General features: G+C 37.5%; 1 protein-coding gene across 1 annotated transcript; it reads right to left on the reverse strand.

Moving 5' to 3' along the window:
- Positions 1–272: 272 nt before the first annotated feature.
- Positions 273–10,050, reverse strand: LOC112155270 (lactase-phlorizin hydrolase). The gene is made up of 17 exons (XM_024286793.2): positions 9,442–10,050; positions 9,290–9,369; positions 8,838–8,915; positions 8,656–8,749; positions 7,243–7,327; positions 6,497–7,157; positions 5,765–6,413; positions 4,115–5,665; positions 3,756–4,024; positions 3,140–3,430; positions 2,850–3,048; positions 2,476–2,678; positions 2,285–2,391; positions 2,054–2,185; positions 1,750–1,973; positions 1,418–1,675; positions 273–863 (listed from the first exon to the last, which is right to left on the reverse strand). The coding sequence occupies exons 1-17, from the start codon at positions 10,025–10,027 to the stop codon at positions 679–681; spliced, it is 5,652 nt and encodes a 1,883-aa protein (XP_024142561.1). The 5' UTR covers positions 10,028–10,050; the 3' UTR covers positions 273–678.
- Positions 10,051–17,915: the final 7,865 nt, after the last annotated feature.

Below are 17,915 nucleotides of genomic sequence, written 5' to 3' on the forward strand. Positions count from 1 at the left end.
TAACAGGGAGAGGGGATCGAACCCCAAATCCTTTCATTATTGGCCGACCTACTCGACCACCTAAACTGCTGTCACTCTAAAACTGAGGACCCGCCCTTTACTAAAATTGATCAAAAAATGTTTGTATTATCACTTTTTGTCCTTCATGTTTTAAGTTTTATTAAGTTTAGGCCTTGTTTTAATTGGATCATTTGGGTTTCTGTCCACACATGTACAATATTTTGCTTTAGAATCGCCCAAGACAATTGTTTTGAATAAAACTGAGATTTTTGTAGCATGTCAAGAAATATTTTATTGGATTAGATACAACACATTTTACATGGCAACATTCTATACAATGGCATATCAAGTAAACAGAAAAACACAAGATTCAAACAGGACTTAATCCAAATGTATACATCGTCATTACAAAATAGTAAATAATACAACTTTGGTGCCACAAAATATTTTGTTACTGACTTTAAAATTGCAAATGTTTCACAACAGCAACATAAAACTTATCAATTAAAGCCGCAAAAAAGAAGAAAAAGGCACTAATTAGAAATTCTATCACTGTGAAAAGATGTTAAATAAAATTTTACGTTTCAGGTGCATTTGAATAGTTCTTGGTTTCTATTATGAAAGTGGACAGAAATTCCAGTAAACCTTAAAAAGATGAATTTGTAATTACATCATAGATCAGTCATCCCTCCTTTTCTTTGAACGCTTTTTTGAAACAATGAGAAGAGCTGTTACGCCAACTACTGCAACCACAGACACTATCAGCAGAGCAAAGGTGGTGTTGAGTCCAGTCACAGCTTCATCGATGGAGAGCTCCATGCCCAGGAATTTCACTATGTTCCCTTGGACCGGTTCTGTTGTCACTGCAGATAAAACAGAGTCATCAGGTTAGAGTCTATAAATCAGGTTTAAGCGGGAATGGAAGCTAGCTAGCTCATCTTCGTATTTTAAGTGGGAAATTTGAACATCGTAGTCTTAGTCAGACATGTATAACAAAGAAGAACAAATTGTCTTAATCCAGGGGCGGAGCTACAGGGGGCAATCAAAAAGCTTTGCATCCCTCACTTGTCCCCCAAATGTTGAGCTACTATTAGTATCTTTATTGACAAAGATTAGGAAATCAGCTTCTTCAAGTCTTGCAAAAATAAAAATGATATTACATTAACATAAAATTAAAATAACGTGTTTTCATTTGCCAACCAGAAATAAAATAAAACCAAACCCTAACCTTTTTTTTCTTTACATTGTTCTACATATTTGTTTTGTTTTGTGTTTTATACATTATCAACTCAGCTATTCCTGGCATTGCCCAGTGCCAAGGCTCTAGATTTTACCCAACTTGTAAGCTAAACTGCTGTCAATTTAGATATAACGCTCAAGATCTCTGTGGAATCGAACAGTTCCTAAGTCTCTTTACCGTCAGATATAGGTCCAGAAGTTGAAAAGAGAGGGTTTGTACAATCGTGAGGTCCATCTGCAGGGTTTGGGAATCCGTTGCACCTGACAATGGTGGTGTAAAAAGGCACGGAGGTCTTTGGAGTACGAGGCCTGTCGGCATTTGTGTGGTTCACGTAGAAAAGGCCAAATCTCTCTCCGTAGCCAGAGGCCCATTCCAGGTTGTCCATCAGTGACCAAGCTGTGTAGCCGATGACGTTGGCGCCATCAGTCATGTTAGCTGGAAAAAAAGTGCAAGAATAAGTCTACTGAACCTTTCTAACTAATGTACGTTCAGTGAAAATGCTTTGATACCTTTCAGCATCTCGTTGATGTAGTTCTCGTAGAAGTAAGACCTGTGCTCATCGTTTAGATCGACTGGTCCATTCTCTGACACACCATTCTCAGTAACAAGGATCGGGGGATCTCCATATTCATCCTTGATGTACTTCAAAAGCTTGCGGAATCCAAGTGGGGCAATCTTCAGCCAGTTAGAGCCGCTCTCAAGCCAGGTTCGGTCAGAAATCACCACTGTACCTCTGTTAGTCAAATTATTTATATTTTAGGGTGAAGCCAAAGAGATGGCGTTTTAGGAGTATTGGGATAACAATTAGCTTACCTGTCTGCATCATAGTTCAGAGTTTCTCCATAATCAACACTGAATGCCAAAACAGACGTATAATGGTTTAACCCGAAAAAGTCATGAGTCCCTCTAATTCTCTCAATCTCTGCTGGAGTGAATTCAGGCAACCTGTGGAATTAAAATTGAAGTTCAAATCAGACTCGTAAAAGCAAATATAAGTATTCATTTCAACTCATAACTATTGATTGCTAGCTTTTGTTTCAATACCTGGACTTATCCAAACCATTTGCAAGACTACGTTCTCGAATGATGCGCTTCATTGGTTCGTTATAGTCTCCTACAAAAATGGGATTGGCAAACCAACCAAGGAAGAACTACAAAAAGAGACAAGTTATCAGTGAACACTTTAGAAAATAATGCAGCCCATTTTCTGTGAAGTATAATAAATCTTGACTTACATCCATGTAACGTTTTGCAGCGTCGATGTCCTCTTGCTTGTAGGGGTTTCGGGGTTCTGCCCAGTCTGAGTTGAGAGTGATGGAAATCCTTCCTTTTTGTTCGGCTCGGTATTTGTCGTTGTAGACGTGCCAGGCCTCTGCGTGTGCCTTAATCACGTTGTGGCCAGCAACATAATGAAGAGAGCCGGGGTCATGGCTGATGCCTAGAAGCACATACAAAAAGAAGCCAATCACGTGCATGATCTTTGTTGGTATGATCTGGCAAAAAGCTAAACTTGTTTTATTTGAATTTCCCAACCTTTGAAACAGCTTAAAAATCATTATGACAACTAAGATAATTCAGTTTTTCTATTAAAAGAATTACATTTGCTTACCTGGCGCAAACGACCCATAACCATAGCCCAAAAGAGCTATGATATATGGTTCATTGATTGTGATCCAAAACTTGACTTTATGACCAAAACGGCTGAAAAGAAAGTCTGCGTATTCCCTGAACCTGTCAACAACCATATCGCTCAACCAGCCTCCTTGATCTTCTAGAGCTTGTGGGAGATCCCAGTGGTACAGAGTGACCTGAAACAATGAGAAAGACAGAATTTGGACCACCTCCAATGGAAACATTTAATTATAAATATGAAAAAAAAGAATGTTAACTTGTTCTGACCTGAGGCTGGATGTTTGCAGCAAGCAGTGCATCTATCACACGATGATAATAGTCGACCCCAGCCTCATTAATGTTGTTTGTTGTACCATCAGGGAGCACCCTTGGCCATGATATGGACATGCGGTAGTGGGTTACCTTTAACTGCTTCAGTAAACCAATGTCAATTTCCAATTTATTGTAGCTGTCACAGGCTATGTCCCCGTTGTCATTGTGCAGAACTTTCCCTGGAGTGTGGGAGAATTTATCCCAGATGCTCATACCCTTTCCATCTGCTCTCCATGCTCCTTCAATCTAAAAAGAGAAACGAAGAAAGAAGAAAAACATGAGAACTGGCTTTAGAGCGGCTCCAATGTTTACATACTTTTGACTGCTGTAATTCTTCAACAATTAATGCAATTAAGGTGATTCCAGCTGATTCTGTCAATAAAAGTGGCCTTGCGTTTTTATGCTGCACTTCACGGTACTAATGTGTTGTATATCGGTGCAAAGCTAATATGTCACAATCAGGCTATTCATGTTATTCTTGTGAATAGTCAAGGAGTTACGGTACATCACAATGTGAATGCTATTTGGGTGTTGCTAGTAACATCTCTGGTGTTGAAGGGGGAAGGTTTACCTGGTATGATGCTGTTGCAGTGCTCCACATGAAATCATCTGCAAAATGTCCCCACAGTTTTCCTGTTACCTCAGTTACTGGGAAACCATTGTCCTTCATGACTTGGTAAAGGTAATGAGCTGAAAATTTGGGTGTTCTTGGACGGTTTACATCATTGAAGTTTACATAATGCAACCCAAATGCATATATGTAGCCGTGTAGCCACTCAAAGGAATCCAAGAGAGAAGTTGCAATATAGCCTTTGATCTTCACGCCATCAAGTTCATAGGCTGTCATTCAAACAAACACAGAATTACATTTTTAACACTCAAATAAGCCATTAACCATCAGGCACATCTTAAAGAATATATTCACTGTACCTTTGAGAGCCTCGTCAATGTAGGTCTTGTAAAAGAATACTCTATCAATGTCGTCCCAAGTCATTCCTCGATCTGTAGCAGCACCATTCTCAGAGACGTAAATGTCTGGATCTCCATATTCCTCCTTTATCCAGTTGAGGAGCCTTCTTAAGCCCCATGCTACAGCTCTTTGACCCCAAATGACTGTAGTTGGAGAATTGGGTTCTTCATTTTCTACAATGTCCCTGTCAAATTGATAGGATGCTGGGGTCAGTTCGTCTGTCAAGTGATTTACTATCTTGGTGGTGTAGTGGTTTATGCAGAACACATCTGCAGTTCCCATAATGAAGTTTTTCTCCTCCTCAGTGAAAGCAGGCAGTCTTGACCCAGTCAGTTTTTGAAGATCACTCTTAGCACGAACTTGCTCTTTCATTGCCTCAGGATAGTCTCCGTTCTTGAAAATAGGGTGTGCAAACCAACCTAGTCTGAACTGCAATGCACGGTCAGCGGCCAGAATTTCACGATGGACAGTAACATCATAGGGCTCAACCCAGTCAGCATCCAGGGCAATGGAGACCAGACCACCTTGTGATGCACGATACTTGTCATCATATGTGTGATAGGCTGTAGCATGAGCTTTGATGAGATTGTGTGCCACTATGTATGGTGCAGTTCCTGGATTGTTGACATTTGGTGGCATGGCGCCAGTTCCGTATCCTGCCCAGGCAATTGTGTGAGGCTGGTTGAAGGTTATCCAGAATTTCACTCTGTCGCCAAAGGTGGCAAAGCAGAAGTCACTATAATCATTGAACAAATCAATCATCTCTACACTTTCCCAGCCACCAATGTCTTGCAAAGCTTGAGGCAAGTCCCAATAATAAAGTGTTACCATGGGAGTAATGCCACGAGCCAAGAGACCGTCAATAAGCCTGTTGTAGTAGTTAACACCATTTTGGTTGAGAGAGGAGCGTCTTCCATCAGGGAAGATTCTGGACCAGGACAAGGAAAATCTGTATGACTTCACTTTCAGAGCTCCTAGCATGAATAGGTCTTCATCAAGTCTGTTATAACTGTCGCAAGCTACATCTCCATTTGCAACCTCAGGAATGGTGTTTATTCCGTGAGTGAATGTATCCCAGATGCTGGGTCCTTTCCCATCAGCATTCCAGCCGCCTTCAATCTGGTAAGCTGAAGATGAAACCCCCCAAAGGAAGTCTTGTGGGAAAGTGCCATAATGATACTTGTGTCTCTGGAACCTAGATTGCCTGGATAGAGTGTCCCACACTACCTTTGCTTCAGATGGAACTTGTGAAGCGACAAGTTTGGATGTACGAGGGGTTACTGTTATTTCTGCCACCTCTTTTAAATGGCGTGCGGGTGTTCCAAAACCATTGTTTTCAATAACACCAGAGAAGAAATATGCAGATTGTTTTGGGGTTCTTTGTCTGTTTGCATCTTCAAAGTTGACATGAGTAAGACCAAATCTTTCACTATAGCCTTGTGGGCCCTCAAAGCCATCCATGAGTGATTGCACTGTGAATCTTTGCACATCAACTCCATCAAGGGCTTGTGCTATAATATTAAAAACACAAGATAATGCAATCTCATTAAAAAAAAAGTTTATGAAATGTTTTTATGTTACATTTACTTTAAATGATTGAAGACACTTACCTTTCAGGGCCTCGTTGATGTAGTTTCTCAGATACTCTACTCTGCTCACATCATTGATGGTTTCAGTGTTGTATGCTGTTGGCATGCCATTCCCAGTGATGTAGATAGGCACTTTGTTAGCACTCAAATATTCTAGTGAGATGTAGTTTAGAAGCCTCCGAAGTCCCCACGGTGCAGAAAAGATCCAATCTGAGGCAGTTGAAGGCCATGAGGGATCCACATCTGCCGCATAATCTCCCACTCCCACAGGACCAGGAGTGCAACCACCTTTAGCAGTATTTACCAACCGAGAGGTAAAATGGTTTAAACCAAAAAAGTCAGCTGTTCCTTTTATCCTGGCCTTCTCTTCAGTGGTAAAAACTGGGAGCACTGCTGGCTGAGAGCTGGGGCACTCTTTCACTTTCAGCTCAATTTGTGTTTTCAGTGCCACGGAATAATCTCCATCTACAAAAATGGGATGTGCAAACCAGCCCAGCATGAACTGCAGGTAGCGATCTGCAGCTGCAATGTCTTCAGTATTGGTTGGGGCTTTGGGCTCAGCCCAGTCAGAATTAAGTGCTATGCCAACTTTCCCTCCCTGAGTTGCCCTGTAATTGTCATTATAGACATGCCAAGCCTCAGCATGAGACTTGATTATGTTGTGAGTGACCTGAAAGGGTAAGAAGAAATGATAAGGTGAATGCACAAGAGGAAGAATAAGAGGCTTGTTGTTATTTTGAAGCAAATTTGTACCTGATAAGAGGAGGAAACGTAGTCCTTTACTCCAGGAGGATGCTCACCAGTACCATGTCCAGCATGGCTCACAACCCAGGGGCTACTAAATGTGTTCCAGGTCTTGACTCTGTCTCCAAACCTGGAGAAGCAGAAGTCTGCATAGTCTTTGAAAGCATCAACAATAGTTGGGTTGGTCCATCCACCGTTGTCCTGGAGGGCCTGTGGCAGATCCCAGTGGTAGAGCGTGACAACAGGCTGGATGCCAGATTCTATGAGTGCATTGATGAGCTTGTCATAGTAGAGAGCTCCTTGCTCTGATTGGCTGTCTCTGTGGCCTGTTGGGAAAATTCTAGCCCAGGAGATGGAAAACTGATAGGTGTTGACTTGAAGACCTCTCAGCAGGTAGACATCATATTCCACTTTGTTGTAGCTATCACAAGCGAGGTCTGCCGTCTGATTTTCAAAGGCTAAGTTGTCATGGCCAAAGCGGTCCCAAATGGTTTCTCCTTTGCCGCCTACCGACCAGGCTCCCTCCACCTTGAAAGACTCTGCAGAGGTCGCCCATTGGAAACCGGAGGGGAAAGACTGTTCAAGGAAAGTGTCTCGATCTGCTGCTGATTGGGAGCTAAATTTATCCCAAACAGTCTGATAACTGTTCCTGGAGCCTGGGTGACTAGACCTTTTGTAAGAAATGAATAAAAAAAATATGTAAATAGTCATGATCAATCATGCCTTGCTCTTACAAGTGCAACGTAAAGTCATACCGCAGTGAAGCTTTCCTCTGATCCATCTTGAGCAAGATTTCTACGATGTCGCATCCAATTATGTCCAATCCGCTGCTCTGTAGTACTGTAGATGTTCAAGACAAAATTACCAACGGTTGCATATTTAAATACCTCATTAGGCTTAACATACAGCATCTGATGTGACCATGCTGCAATCCAAACAAATTTAGGTATTTAATCACATAGGCTTTCACCAATGGTCACAACTGCCTTTACGGGTAGATACAGGATGTCTTGCAGATGAAAAATTGGCAAAGCTGTCTGGGGCCCACATGCGGTTCATATGAAATTATAGGTTTGTTGATTGTTTCAGCCATTAGAGCCAAAATCTTAACGCATATTGGCCGTGTTCCAGTGTTTTATCCGCATCCAACTAAACAATTCGACCCCTGACTTAATTGGAACAGAAAAACAACAAGTTGGGGTCACCCAAAATGTCAAAAAGTGACGCGGAGGGGTCCTTAACCATGGGACAATATGTGACACCTTGGGAATGAAAATGGGTTGGACACTGTTGTAAACTGTGCTCCCCTTAAATGGTAAATGGTGCATACTTGCAGTATATAATAATATTATGTATTATTTTCTACCTTCCTTAAATAACCAAAGTGCTTTTAAGTCACCGTCCCATTCACACACACATCCACACACTGATGGCTTGCACTGGCGCCAACCTACAACCACCAGGTGCAATGTGGGGTTCAGTGTCTTGCCCAAGAGAACTTTGACACATTGAAGGGCATGTTGGGTATTAAAGCTGTGATGCTCTGATCAGAGGTTGAACACTCTACTTCCGTCCCTTAAGATGTGGTCACTACTCCCTATGACCCACTATGAGCCCGGACAAGCCCCCAAAAGAGTGCACATGACTAAGGCTTAATCAAATTACATCTAGTTATATCTTTTAGATTTAAGATACTGTAGTGATTTTTCTGCAGAACAAATCATGAGTTATTTTTCTGAGGTTTTGTTTTGTAATTTTAAGAAAACATCAAACTAAACAATAAAAAATAGAGGACCAAGTACTGAAAAATTATGCTTTTTATATAATTCTATGAACAACATTCCCAATTTTGTTTTAAAATTAAACTGTTAGTGAATCTGAAACTTCTTTTTGAGCACTTTTGAACTTCATGTATTAAGATGAGGAATTTTCACTTTAGTTCAAAGCTGTAACATTTCACCATTATAGGATCTTTTTGGCTGTTACTTATTTTTTGGGGAAAATAGTATTAAGTTAAAATAGTTTTAATTACAGGTTTTGTCCCATCCTCTTTTAAGGAGTTTAACTTTTAACCGTTTTATTGGTTTTAGCAGCTTATTGGTTATTTTTTGAATTCCACCAAATGTGAGGCAGAGATTCCTAACGTCAAAATATGTATTGACTCTTACCGTGAAGCAATTTTTCTACGGGCTGTTGCTGGCTGTGGGCACATTCATGAACAGTCATCTTGTAAATGAGGACGGGCAGGTTTCCACTGGATATCTATTGAAAAAAATATGTTTACAATGAACGTCCTTCTTATAAACTGAACAAAAAACCAGTTGTGAACATAAAACTAACGTATCCGTACCTGAAAGTCCCTCAGCTGCTGTTCAAAGTCCCCTGGAGAGGCACAGTTGTAGTCAATGTGCACAGAAAGGAAATCGGCCTGTTTGTAAAAAAATAAGAAATGTCAAGTTTGTGATTATTATAAATAAACATTTGGGTATTTAATTAAAATAAATTAACAACAATCAAATTTGTTGATTTAAAAGCAAACTTATTGTATTACTTGTGCATAAAATGGATGTAAATTAAATCAAAATGTTTTTTAATAAACATGAATTTTTCTCCAGAAAGAAATCTTCTTTTTTTTTTAATCTTGTTTTGCAATGTTTTACAAGATAACACAAGAATAAGCATTAAAGTAATACTTTTAAATGTCTTTATGATCTCACATTTGTATTTCAAGAACATTAAAATAACTTTCACGATAGAATAACTTGTGTTAGTTTTTAAAGGAAAAGATAAAATTGAGCTTACAGCTGTCGAAGCTTCGAGGTGAGGGAGTGCAGCCTTGTCTTTTGTTTCCAGACCAAATGATAATTTCTTTCCTGCAAACACTAAAAGGAAAATTGGATTAATGACAGACAAATGTTTTCCATTCAGGGGTCACAAACTTAAATATCACTCACATTTTCCAGGAAAGCGTTGATGGAAGTTCTTGTAAAGATTCTTGTTGAGCTGCAGAATGTTTTGCTGAGCGGTCTGTCCGTTCTTCCAGATGCTCCCCAAGTCGCTGAGAGTCACCCATGAGTGTGCCAGATCTGCAAACTCCCTGAAGGCGAAGTCGGCATACTGCTGGAACATCTCCACCAGCTCCTGGCTCTCCCAGCCTCCGTACCTGGACCTCAGAGCGTCTGGAACGGTGGATCCGTGGAGGACGACCAGAGGCTGAAGACCCACCTTCAGCAGCTGCTTCATCAGAGTCTTGTAACACTGGACTGCATCCTGCTGGGGCTGGCTGGGCAGACCGGTGGGAAGGAGCTGAGCCCATGACAGTGGCACCTTGACGTGGGTCACCCCTCTGCTCTTGAGGACCTCAAAATACGGCTCAGAAGCAGCAACTATGGGAAGACTGCACTCATGTTCCCCTGTGGCCACATTTTCAGTCAGAGGACCTGCAAGGAGCATGAAGTCCTCCTCTCCATTCACCTCCAGACTTCCACACCCATGAAGGCTAAAGACGAACAGACACGCAACCCACAAGAGCTCCTTCATTCTGGCTCTGAAGGCTGCTCTGATGCAGCTCGCTGAATGTGATGCTTTTTAAAGCAAACACTTGGTTTTATGTGATTGTTGCATAACTACTATCTCAAACACTCCCAGTTAATATCCTCTATTGCTTCAGACTCTGGACTCACAAACTGATATCTTTACTTCTGTAGACCTTGAGTTGTATAATTTATTTTTAAGTACTTAAAAGTCTAAAAATATGGAAATGTTTTAAATATAGAGTAAAACTCTTTCAGAAAAAGACATTTTGTGGAAAGTGCACTTTAAAGCAGTGACATCATGTTCTAAAACAGACTTTTTCGGGTGTTTTTACGTGTTTTCTTAGTTTCTATGGCTCTTCTGATAAGTTCTCTAATTATCACAGTTCTGTGATAGCTCTTAAGTGCTCTTATTCTTATCAATTCTATTATTGTGCTTCATTAATATTAAAAGCATGTAAGTTTTTTTTTTTAAAATATCATTTAACCATAGAGCACTATTTACAATATGTTGCATTTTTCTGAGTGTCATGGTTCCCTGGGTAAAGTCATACAGGTCCCAGGAATGGGTGGACCAAGTACCACGTCTCCAGTATCATTATTATTATTATTTTTAGAAATTTCTGTTCTCAAATTCCTAATTTTTCTGTAATTTTCAAGCATATTTTTGCGTATATTTTCCATTTTCTTACACAAACCACAGCATTAAATAAAATAAAGCCACTGTATTTTATTATGTGTTGACATATTTTGATCCATTTTTTATTACAAATACTTTTTATTGTATTACTTTACATTGTAAAAATAACCCAGCAAAAGTGACGGTGCAACTTTTTATCGCAAAAGTTTTCTAGGGGAAATCAATTTAGCAAAACATCTTTCTAAATTAAAAATACTTGAGTTGGCGACTCTTTTTAAGATTTTCTCATTTTTTACACTTAGCTGGTTTCATAAACATTGGAGAGAAATTAAAAAATCTTGTAATCTTATAAAAACCTTTAACTCACTGTTGCAGCTGTTATTGTTGTTGCACTTCTTCATTGAAACGTGTATTTTTTTCATGTTAGAGGTGAAGAATCTGTTTATTTAGTGCTGCCTTCTGACTAAAGTCAGTTTAAAATGATAAGAAAAATCAGTTGATTCAATTGATTATTTATCTGCATTAGCTATAGTTAAAGTTTAAAATCCGTATCCATTTACAAGCAGACTTTTTTTCAGAGTTATACAAATAATTTGACACGTCCTCATAAAATCTAATGAATATATCCTGCCTAACTGGCTTTGACTTTATAGAGCACCCTAAACGAACACTTTTAAAAGTGTTCTGGTTAAATATTTACTTTAAAAGGCTCTGTCCTGATTTATAAGTGTTAAAATAAAACAAACCTATTTCCGACCTTTTTATAATATAACACTAGGATTCAACTGTGTGACTTTTGGAGCAGGAATTGTTGTTTAATAGTTTTAATGGAAAATTTAAGCCGGTCCTGCATAAGTCTGATGCTGAGAGAAAAAAAACAAAAACTTAAAGATTCTTGACTTTTTTTTAAATTAAAAACATTCAGTTATGGTCATATATAAATGTGTTTTCAAGATGTACAAAAGTAAGCAGTGAAAGGCCACGAGTTTGATATAATAAAGGTGAGATAATACCAAAGGGATGATGGAGAACAAACCCTTTTGTGGATTCTTAAATATATGTCATTCAGACTATAACAAAAATAGAGAAAACTGGTTTAAAAAATGTATTTTACCAAATATAATAATATTGTTTAAACTTTGATTGATTAAAGTATTACAAATTAAAAGTGACTTTGATTTTAAAATGTTGCTCATTTTTATTTTCAGTACCAGCCATTGTATGGTACGGAGCTCCTAAAAGGACATTGGGGAAAAAAAATTAAAGTGAAAAAAAAAAAAAAAAAAAATCTGTCACTATCTTGTGCGCACCAGTTACTATCTCGTGCGCACAAGATAGTAAGTGGTGCCCACCAGTTAATAATTGTTTTTTTTTTTTTTTTTTTTTTAACTTTAATTTTATTCCCGATGTCCCTTTAGGAGCTCCGTAGTACGGGACTGTTAAAAAATTAATTTAAAAAAATTTAAATTTTCCAAAAAGCCATAGCTGACCCACCAGCTCATGTTGGCGTTGATGATTCCGCCTCCCAGAATTTTTTGATGAGCAAATTTCACTATTTTTTTTGCAAATGTTGCAAACTTTAAATCTCACATTTCTAAATGTTTCCAAAAGGTTTGAAATGAAAGAAAAACATTATTCCTGGTGTGCCTTTTTAAATAAAAATGTCACTTTTTGTCATTTATAAGGTGACTATTTCAAAATGTTTAAAAAAAGTGTACCAATGGATGTTTAAAGTAGCTTAAAAAAGGAAATACCAAACAATTAATTAAATCAGCAGCTAAAACTTTTTAAAAATGAAAATACTTTAAGTTGTGACTTCAAAACTGACATAATTTCTGCATTTCTCATAAAAACTAAAAGTCTCCTTCCATTCAAAACCAAAACGCTCTTTCGTGTTACACCGGACGCATTTTCAAACTATGGACCCAGAGTGACTTCCTGACGGAAGGAAGAATTACAAAACCAGCAGGAAACTCTTCTCAAAGCTCCAGCAGTTGAAGGATTTAAAACACGATTCCCCTTTGGAGTCTCAGCAACAATAAACACAAAATCTATCCTTTTTCATCACAAAAGAGTTATTTTATTTTGAAAAGATCAACATTCAAATTAAAGCTTTTGAAAAGAAAATATGATCAAATCTTCAGAGGTAGTTAAGTTTTATAATCACTAATGTTTCATAACCTGTAAACTTTCTATTGTGTCCTCTAAAGCTTTTTTTTTATTACATTTACAATATGGCAATTCTATTACAAGATAAGATTTCCATTACATGTGGTAAAGTTCATGATAAGATAAAGGCTCACAATTAAAAAAAATGAACATCTCCCTGTTTTAAAAAGTAAAAAGAAAATGTTTAAGCAGGATATGAGCAAAACGGAAAGTTTCAGAATAAAAGTCACTTTTACTAAACCAACATTCACATCATATACTCTGATTGTTGCCTGCTTACAAAAGGAAATTTCAATTCAACTGAGTGAGTTGTTTTTATAAAATTCATGCCCTTTTGTAGATTTACTTTTTACAGACTTTTCCTGACAAATTTTTCCAGCTTCAGAGACATCTGGAGGAGCGACACACAGCGACTGGATCAGACATACACGGAAAAAAGTGAAATATTGGATCAATTCACAAAAGTTCTGTATTTTTGTTACATTTAAAATTATTAGTTTTCATCAACTTGGAATTTTGAGTTGATTTTTACTTAACTCAGAATTTTAATTTAATTTAAAACGAATATTTCTAAATGTAACAAATTACAGAACTTTTGTTAAGTGATCCAACACTTCATATTTTAGTGTTTGCCTAAGAACTGTTACATACAAGAGAAAATAATGCAGCTCTGTGGTAACTGAAAGTTAAACACCACAACATTTTTATTTATTATTTATTTATTTTTATTCATATGTCCCTAATACCACATTTAATCCAGGAAAAAACATTAAAACACACAAAAAAACTAGACGTTCCAGACACTGGTGCTATGAAACAAAAGAAAGAATTTTCTGCAATATTTAAATTTAAATATTTTGAATCGACAAACTGGAGTAATGTAATTTTAAAAAATGAACACTTTTAATAGTAATCTTTACAATATAACTACCAGTAAGAAAAGCATAATGCATTCTGCAAAAACAAACAACAAATAAAAGAATTAAATCACATTTCTTCAATTTTTTAATCCATAAGGAACCATGGTGACATCAGTGGAATAGAAAAACGTGTGCTGTGGTTCATTTAGTATGTCCAAAGGGAAAAATGAGTTATGACAGGTTAAGAACAAAAGTGAAAACAAGGAAAGTTTTCTAAGAAAAGAGCAGAGAGATGAATTAAGATCATAAAGTTTTGCTGAACTGTGTATTTAAAGCTTTAACTACATCCTACAATTGAACAGGAACACATATTTATGTTCTTTTATTTTTATTTATTTTTTTCTCATTTTTTTTTTATTGATTCAATTAAAAATGATGTATAGGGAAATAATTCAGTACATATTACCAATAAAATAATAAGATGATCACATATCAGCCATTTCCACCTGCTCAGAGCTCAGTGCTGCAGCTCTTTCTCTGCTTGTGTCCTCAGGAAGCTTCTGGGTCGTCCACGTTTTTGTGTGTTCTCGCTTATAGCTATAAAGCAATCAAGAAAGTTTCTTTATAAATTTACGACATTATATAACCATAATTCTGTCAAAAATCGTGTGATAATGAGATAAAAGAAAGCAAAGGAGAAGGTTCCAATTTCCTTTCAACATCCGACTCAGAGTTGTGACGCAATAGAGATTAAACTGAATTGACACAAGTACTAATAGAATATTATGGTCTTGTTATTTACATGAGGGAAAACAATAAATAAGAACAAAAGTACAAATGTGCACGAACTAAAGGAGGAGATTTTATTTATTATTGTTTTAATAGCGACTATTTTACAAGACTCTCACAAGATTACACATTATTTGGACGAAAAAAGTTTTCCTTTTTGCATCTTTATTATGAAAAGTAAAGTGTTAGTCTAATATGCAAAAGATTTAAGCTGCAGAGGAGTTCAGTTTAGGTTTCTGTTCATGCACAGCTGGGTGGTTTTTTTCCACTGTGTGATCACAGGTCTGATACGGAGCCGCTAAAGCACATGTGTCCAAGTCAAGGCCCGGGGGCCGGATCCGGCCCTCCGAGTGATTCTATCCGGCCCTCCAGATCATTTTATTTTATTGTTATTAATAGCCCGATGTTATCTTGCTCTTATTTCTAACTTGTATAATTTTGACAGAATATATTTTTATGGAGAGTAAAATACTGAAATGTATTTAAGTTAATTTATTCTGGAATAATATTCCGCCTATTTTTATTCATAGTAAAGTTAAAAAGTTATGTTTTTAAAAATGTAAAAACATTTAGAGTGTTTAGTAAATGTTTATCTTGTTCGGCCCCTTGACCTAAGGTGTGTTTAGGCTTTTGGCTGCCTGTGTGATTGAGTTTCACACCCCTCCCCTAAAGGAAATACTGAAGTAAAATGAAAAAAAAAAAAATCTAAAAATCAAAGTAAAAAAAATGTTTTCCTGGTTAGTAACTGGTGCACACCAGATACTGAACAGAAAAAAAATATTCTAAAAATGGAAGTAAAAAAATGTTTTTTTTCTAGATAGTGACTGGTGTGCACCAGTTACTATCTGGTGTGCACCGGTTACTATCTGGTGTGCACCAGTTACTATCTGGTGTGCACCGGTTACTATCTGGTGTGCACCGGTTACTATCTGGTGTGCACCAGTTACTATCTGGTGTGCACCGTTTACTATCTGGTGTGCACCAGTTACTATCTGGTGTGCACCAGTTACTATCCGGTGTGCACCGATTACTATCCGGTGTGCACCAGTTACTGACTAGAAAAGAGGAATTCTAAAAATTGATTTTTTTTCTGGTTAGTGTCCGGTGCGCACCAGTCACTAGTTGGTCCACACCAGATACTATGCAAAAAATAAATAAATAAATAAATAAATCTAAAAATAAAAGTAAAAAAATGTTTTTTTCTAGATAGTGACTGGTACAATGCAGTTACTATCTGGTATGCACCAGTTACTATCTGGTGTGCACCAGTTACTGTCTGTTGTGCACCGGTTACTATCTGGTGTGCACCAGTTACTATCCGGTGTGCACCGGTTACTATCCAGTGTGCACCAGTTACTGACTAGAAAAGAGGAATTCTAAAAATTGATTTTTTTTTCTGGTTTGTGTCCGGTGCGCACCAGTCACTAGTTGGTCCACACCAGATACTATGCAAAAAATAAATAAATAAATCTAAAAATAAAAGTAAAAAAATGTTTTTTTCTAGATAGTGACTGGTACAATGCAGTTACTATCTGGTATGCACCAGTTACTATCTGGTGTGCACCAGTTACTGTCTGGTGTGCACCGGTTACTATCTGGTGTGCACCGGTTACTAACTAGAAATAAATAATTTTGCTCATCAGTTAGTAAATCAGATTTGTTTTTAATTTTTTGTTTTGTAACAAAAAAAAAAAAAAAAAACATTTTTTTTTTTACTTCATTTATTTTAGTTTAATCTCCCTTTAGGTTCTCCGTAAGATGCAGAGTTTTATTATCTTTCACTGGTGCAGAGAAAGAAAGTCATCAACCGCTGTCAAAAACAGGGAGAATTAGATGTTCAGATGTTTGGAGGGGGTGCAGTGCCTCCTTCTGGTGGAGGAAACTGCAAGTTGATGGTTGTCATCAAGCACTGAGAGGGATTTGAAAGTGCAGCACAGAGGAGAACCAATAACAGCTGATAAGTGAAGAGCCACAATTCTCTAGTAACTCCAGGCCTCTGAACACAAGCAAGATGGTTTATCAATCTCTAAATGTTCATTATTTGTTTGGTTTGTAAAAGCATCAAGCTTGTAATCCCCCGTTTAATTTAATTCAACCCAATTCCATGTCTCAAAAGTCATGAAAATAACCAGAAGGAAACAAATCTAAATACTCAAAGTGTATTTATAGTTTCTTAAAACAGAAAAAAAGATAATAAACTAAAATGATTTGCATTTAATTTCATTACAGGGAGGGGACATTTCCACAAAACGTGAGGCATGTGAGACGTGTCCTGGTTGAAGGCCAGATAGTTTATGAGGAGTCCAAATACATCTTCAGCCTTATCTAGATGTTAACGTAAAAGCTAGACGTCATGAAGGCGTTTATGTCGCTAAGACGACGCCTGCAGTACCACTAATGACGGCTTTCGCCTGGTCTCCTAGATCCCTGCAGAAACATTACAGGATCTAAAGTGGTTTTTCACGACTTTATTCCAGCTTTCCTCCATAACCTGTGCAGGTGTCAGGCAGGTATTTCTTTAAAAAGTCTAAACCTTTGCCACTGCCACATCATCAAAGCTTTTCAGTGCAGAGATACAGGCCCTCAAATTGGGCTGTAATAATTTTATAGTTGGAATGGGAGGGTTTGGGTTCGTCCTTTGAACAGATGATCTTTAACGCCCCTTTGAATCCAAGTTCAAAAGTTCAAAATAAAGGTGATAAAGAAAAGAGAGAAAATGTGCTGCCTCTCTAATAGATGATTCTTTAAACAGAAATAACTCCAAAATATTCTGAATTTTGTCAAATCATGCACAGAAAAATCTGCAGAATTTGTATTTAAACATGTTTAGTAGCTTAGTAACACTTTACAATTAAGCAATGCTTAATTATGCATTAACTAACGTCAGTACAGACACACTTATTGTAAAGTGTCATCAGTAGTTTTATTTCTACATTTGTCAGCATCTTCAGGATTTTAAGGATTCTGTTACTTTAATCAAATCTTTATGCAACACTATTTATTCCTCCTCCGTTATCTTTAAGATAAGGTTTGCATAAAATATTTTTAATCATTTTTGCTTCCAGTTCTGCTGTCCTCCATAAAACGTCTCATTCATGTCGCCGACATGGTTTATTTGGCTCCACAAGTGTCAAATTTTTTACAGAAACTCTGAAGGAAGCTTTCATGTCAGTTTTTACACAATATATGAGTCCTGCCATAAAACACTTTCACACCAGACTGAACTTTCTTTAGGGTCGCATAAGAGTCATTTTACAGAAACGTTGCTTCCAGGTGATTGAGGGCCAACGGTTTCCATTGGTGGGTTCACGTTCGGCTCAAACGTGGAAGTATTTAGTTCGGCTGACCTTTTATTTTGTAAGGATATAAAATGGGTTACAACTGCCTATAAACAGGCTTGAAATGTAATCTTAAACACAGAGTGTGTCGGGTACCAG

The sequence above is a fragment of the Oryzias melastigma genome, linkage group LG21 (genome assembly GCF_002922805.2).
Source record: "Oryzias melastigma strain HK-1 linkage group LG21, ASM292280v2, whole genome shotgun sequence".
Classification (NCBI taxonomy): Eukaryota; Metazoa; Chordata; class Actinopteri; order Beloniformes; family Adrianichthyidae; genus Oryzias; species Oryzias melastigma.

Excerpts from the sequence above, each read along its gene's own strand:
- LOC112155270 (XM_024286793.2), bottom strand. The coding sequence starts at position 10,027 with ATGAAGGAGCTCTTGTGGGTTGCGTGTCTGTTCGTCTTTAGCCTTCAT. Across the intron at positions 8,916-9,289 it reads ACCTCGAAGCTTCGACAGCT|GCCGATTTCCTTTCTGTGCA; the intron begins GTAAGCTCAATT and ends TTTTACAAACAG. Across the intron at positions 4,025-4,114 it reads CATTGACGAGGCTCTCAAAG|CCTATGAACTTGATGGCGTG; the intron begins GTACAGTGAATA and ends TTTGAATGACAG.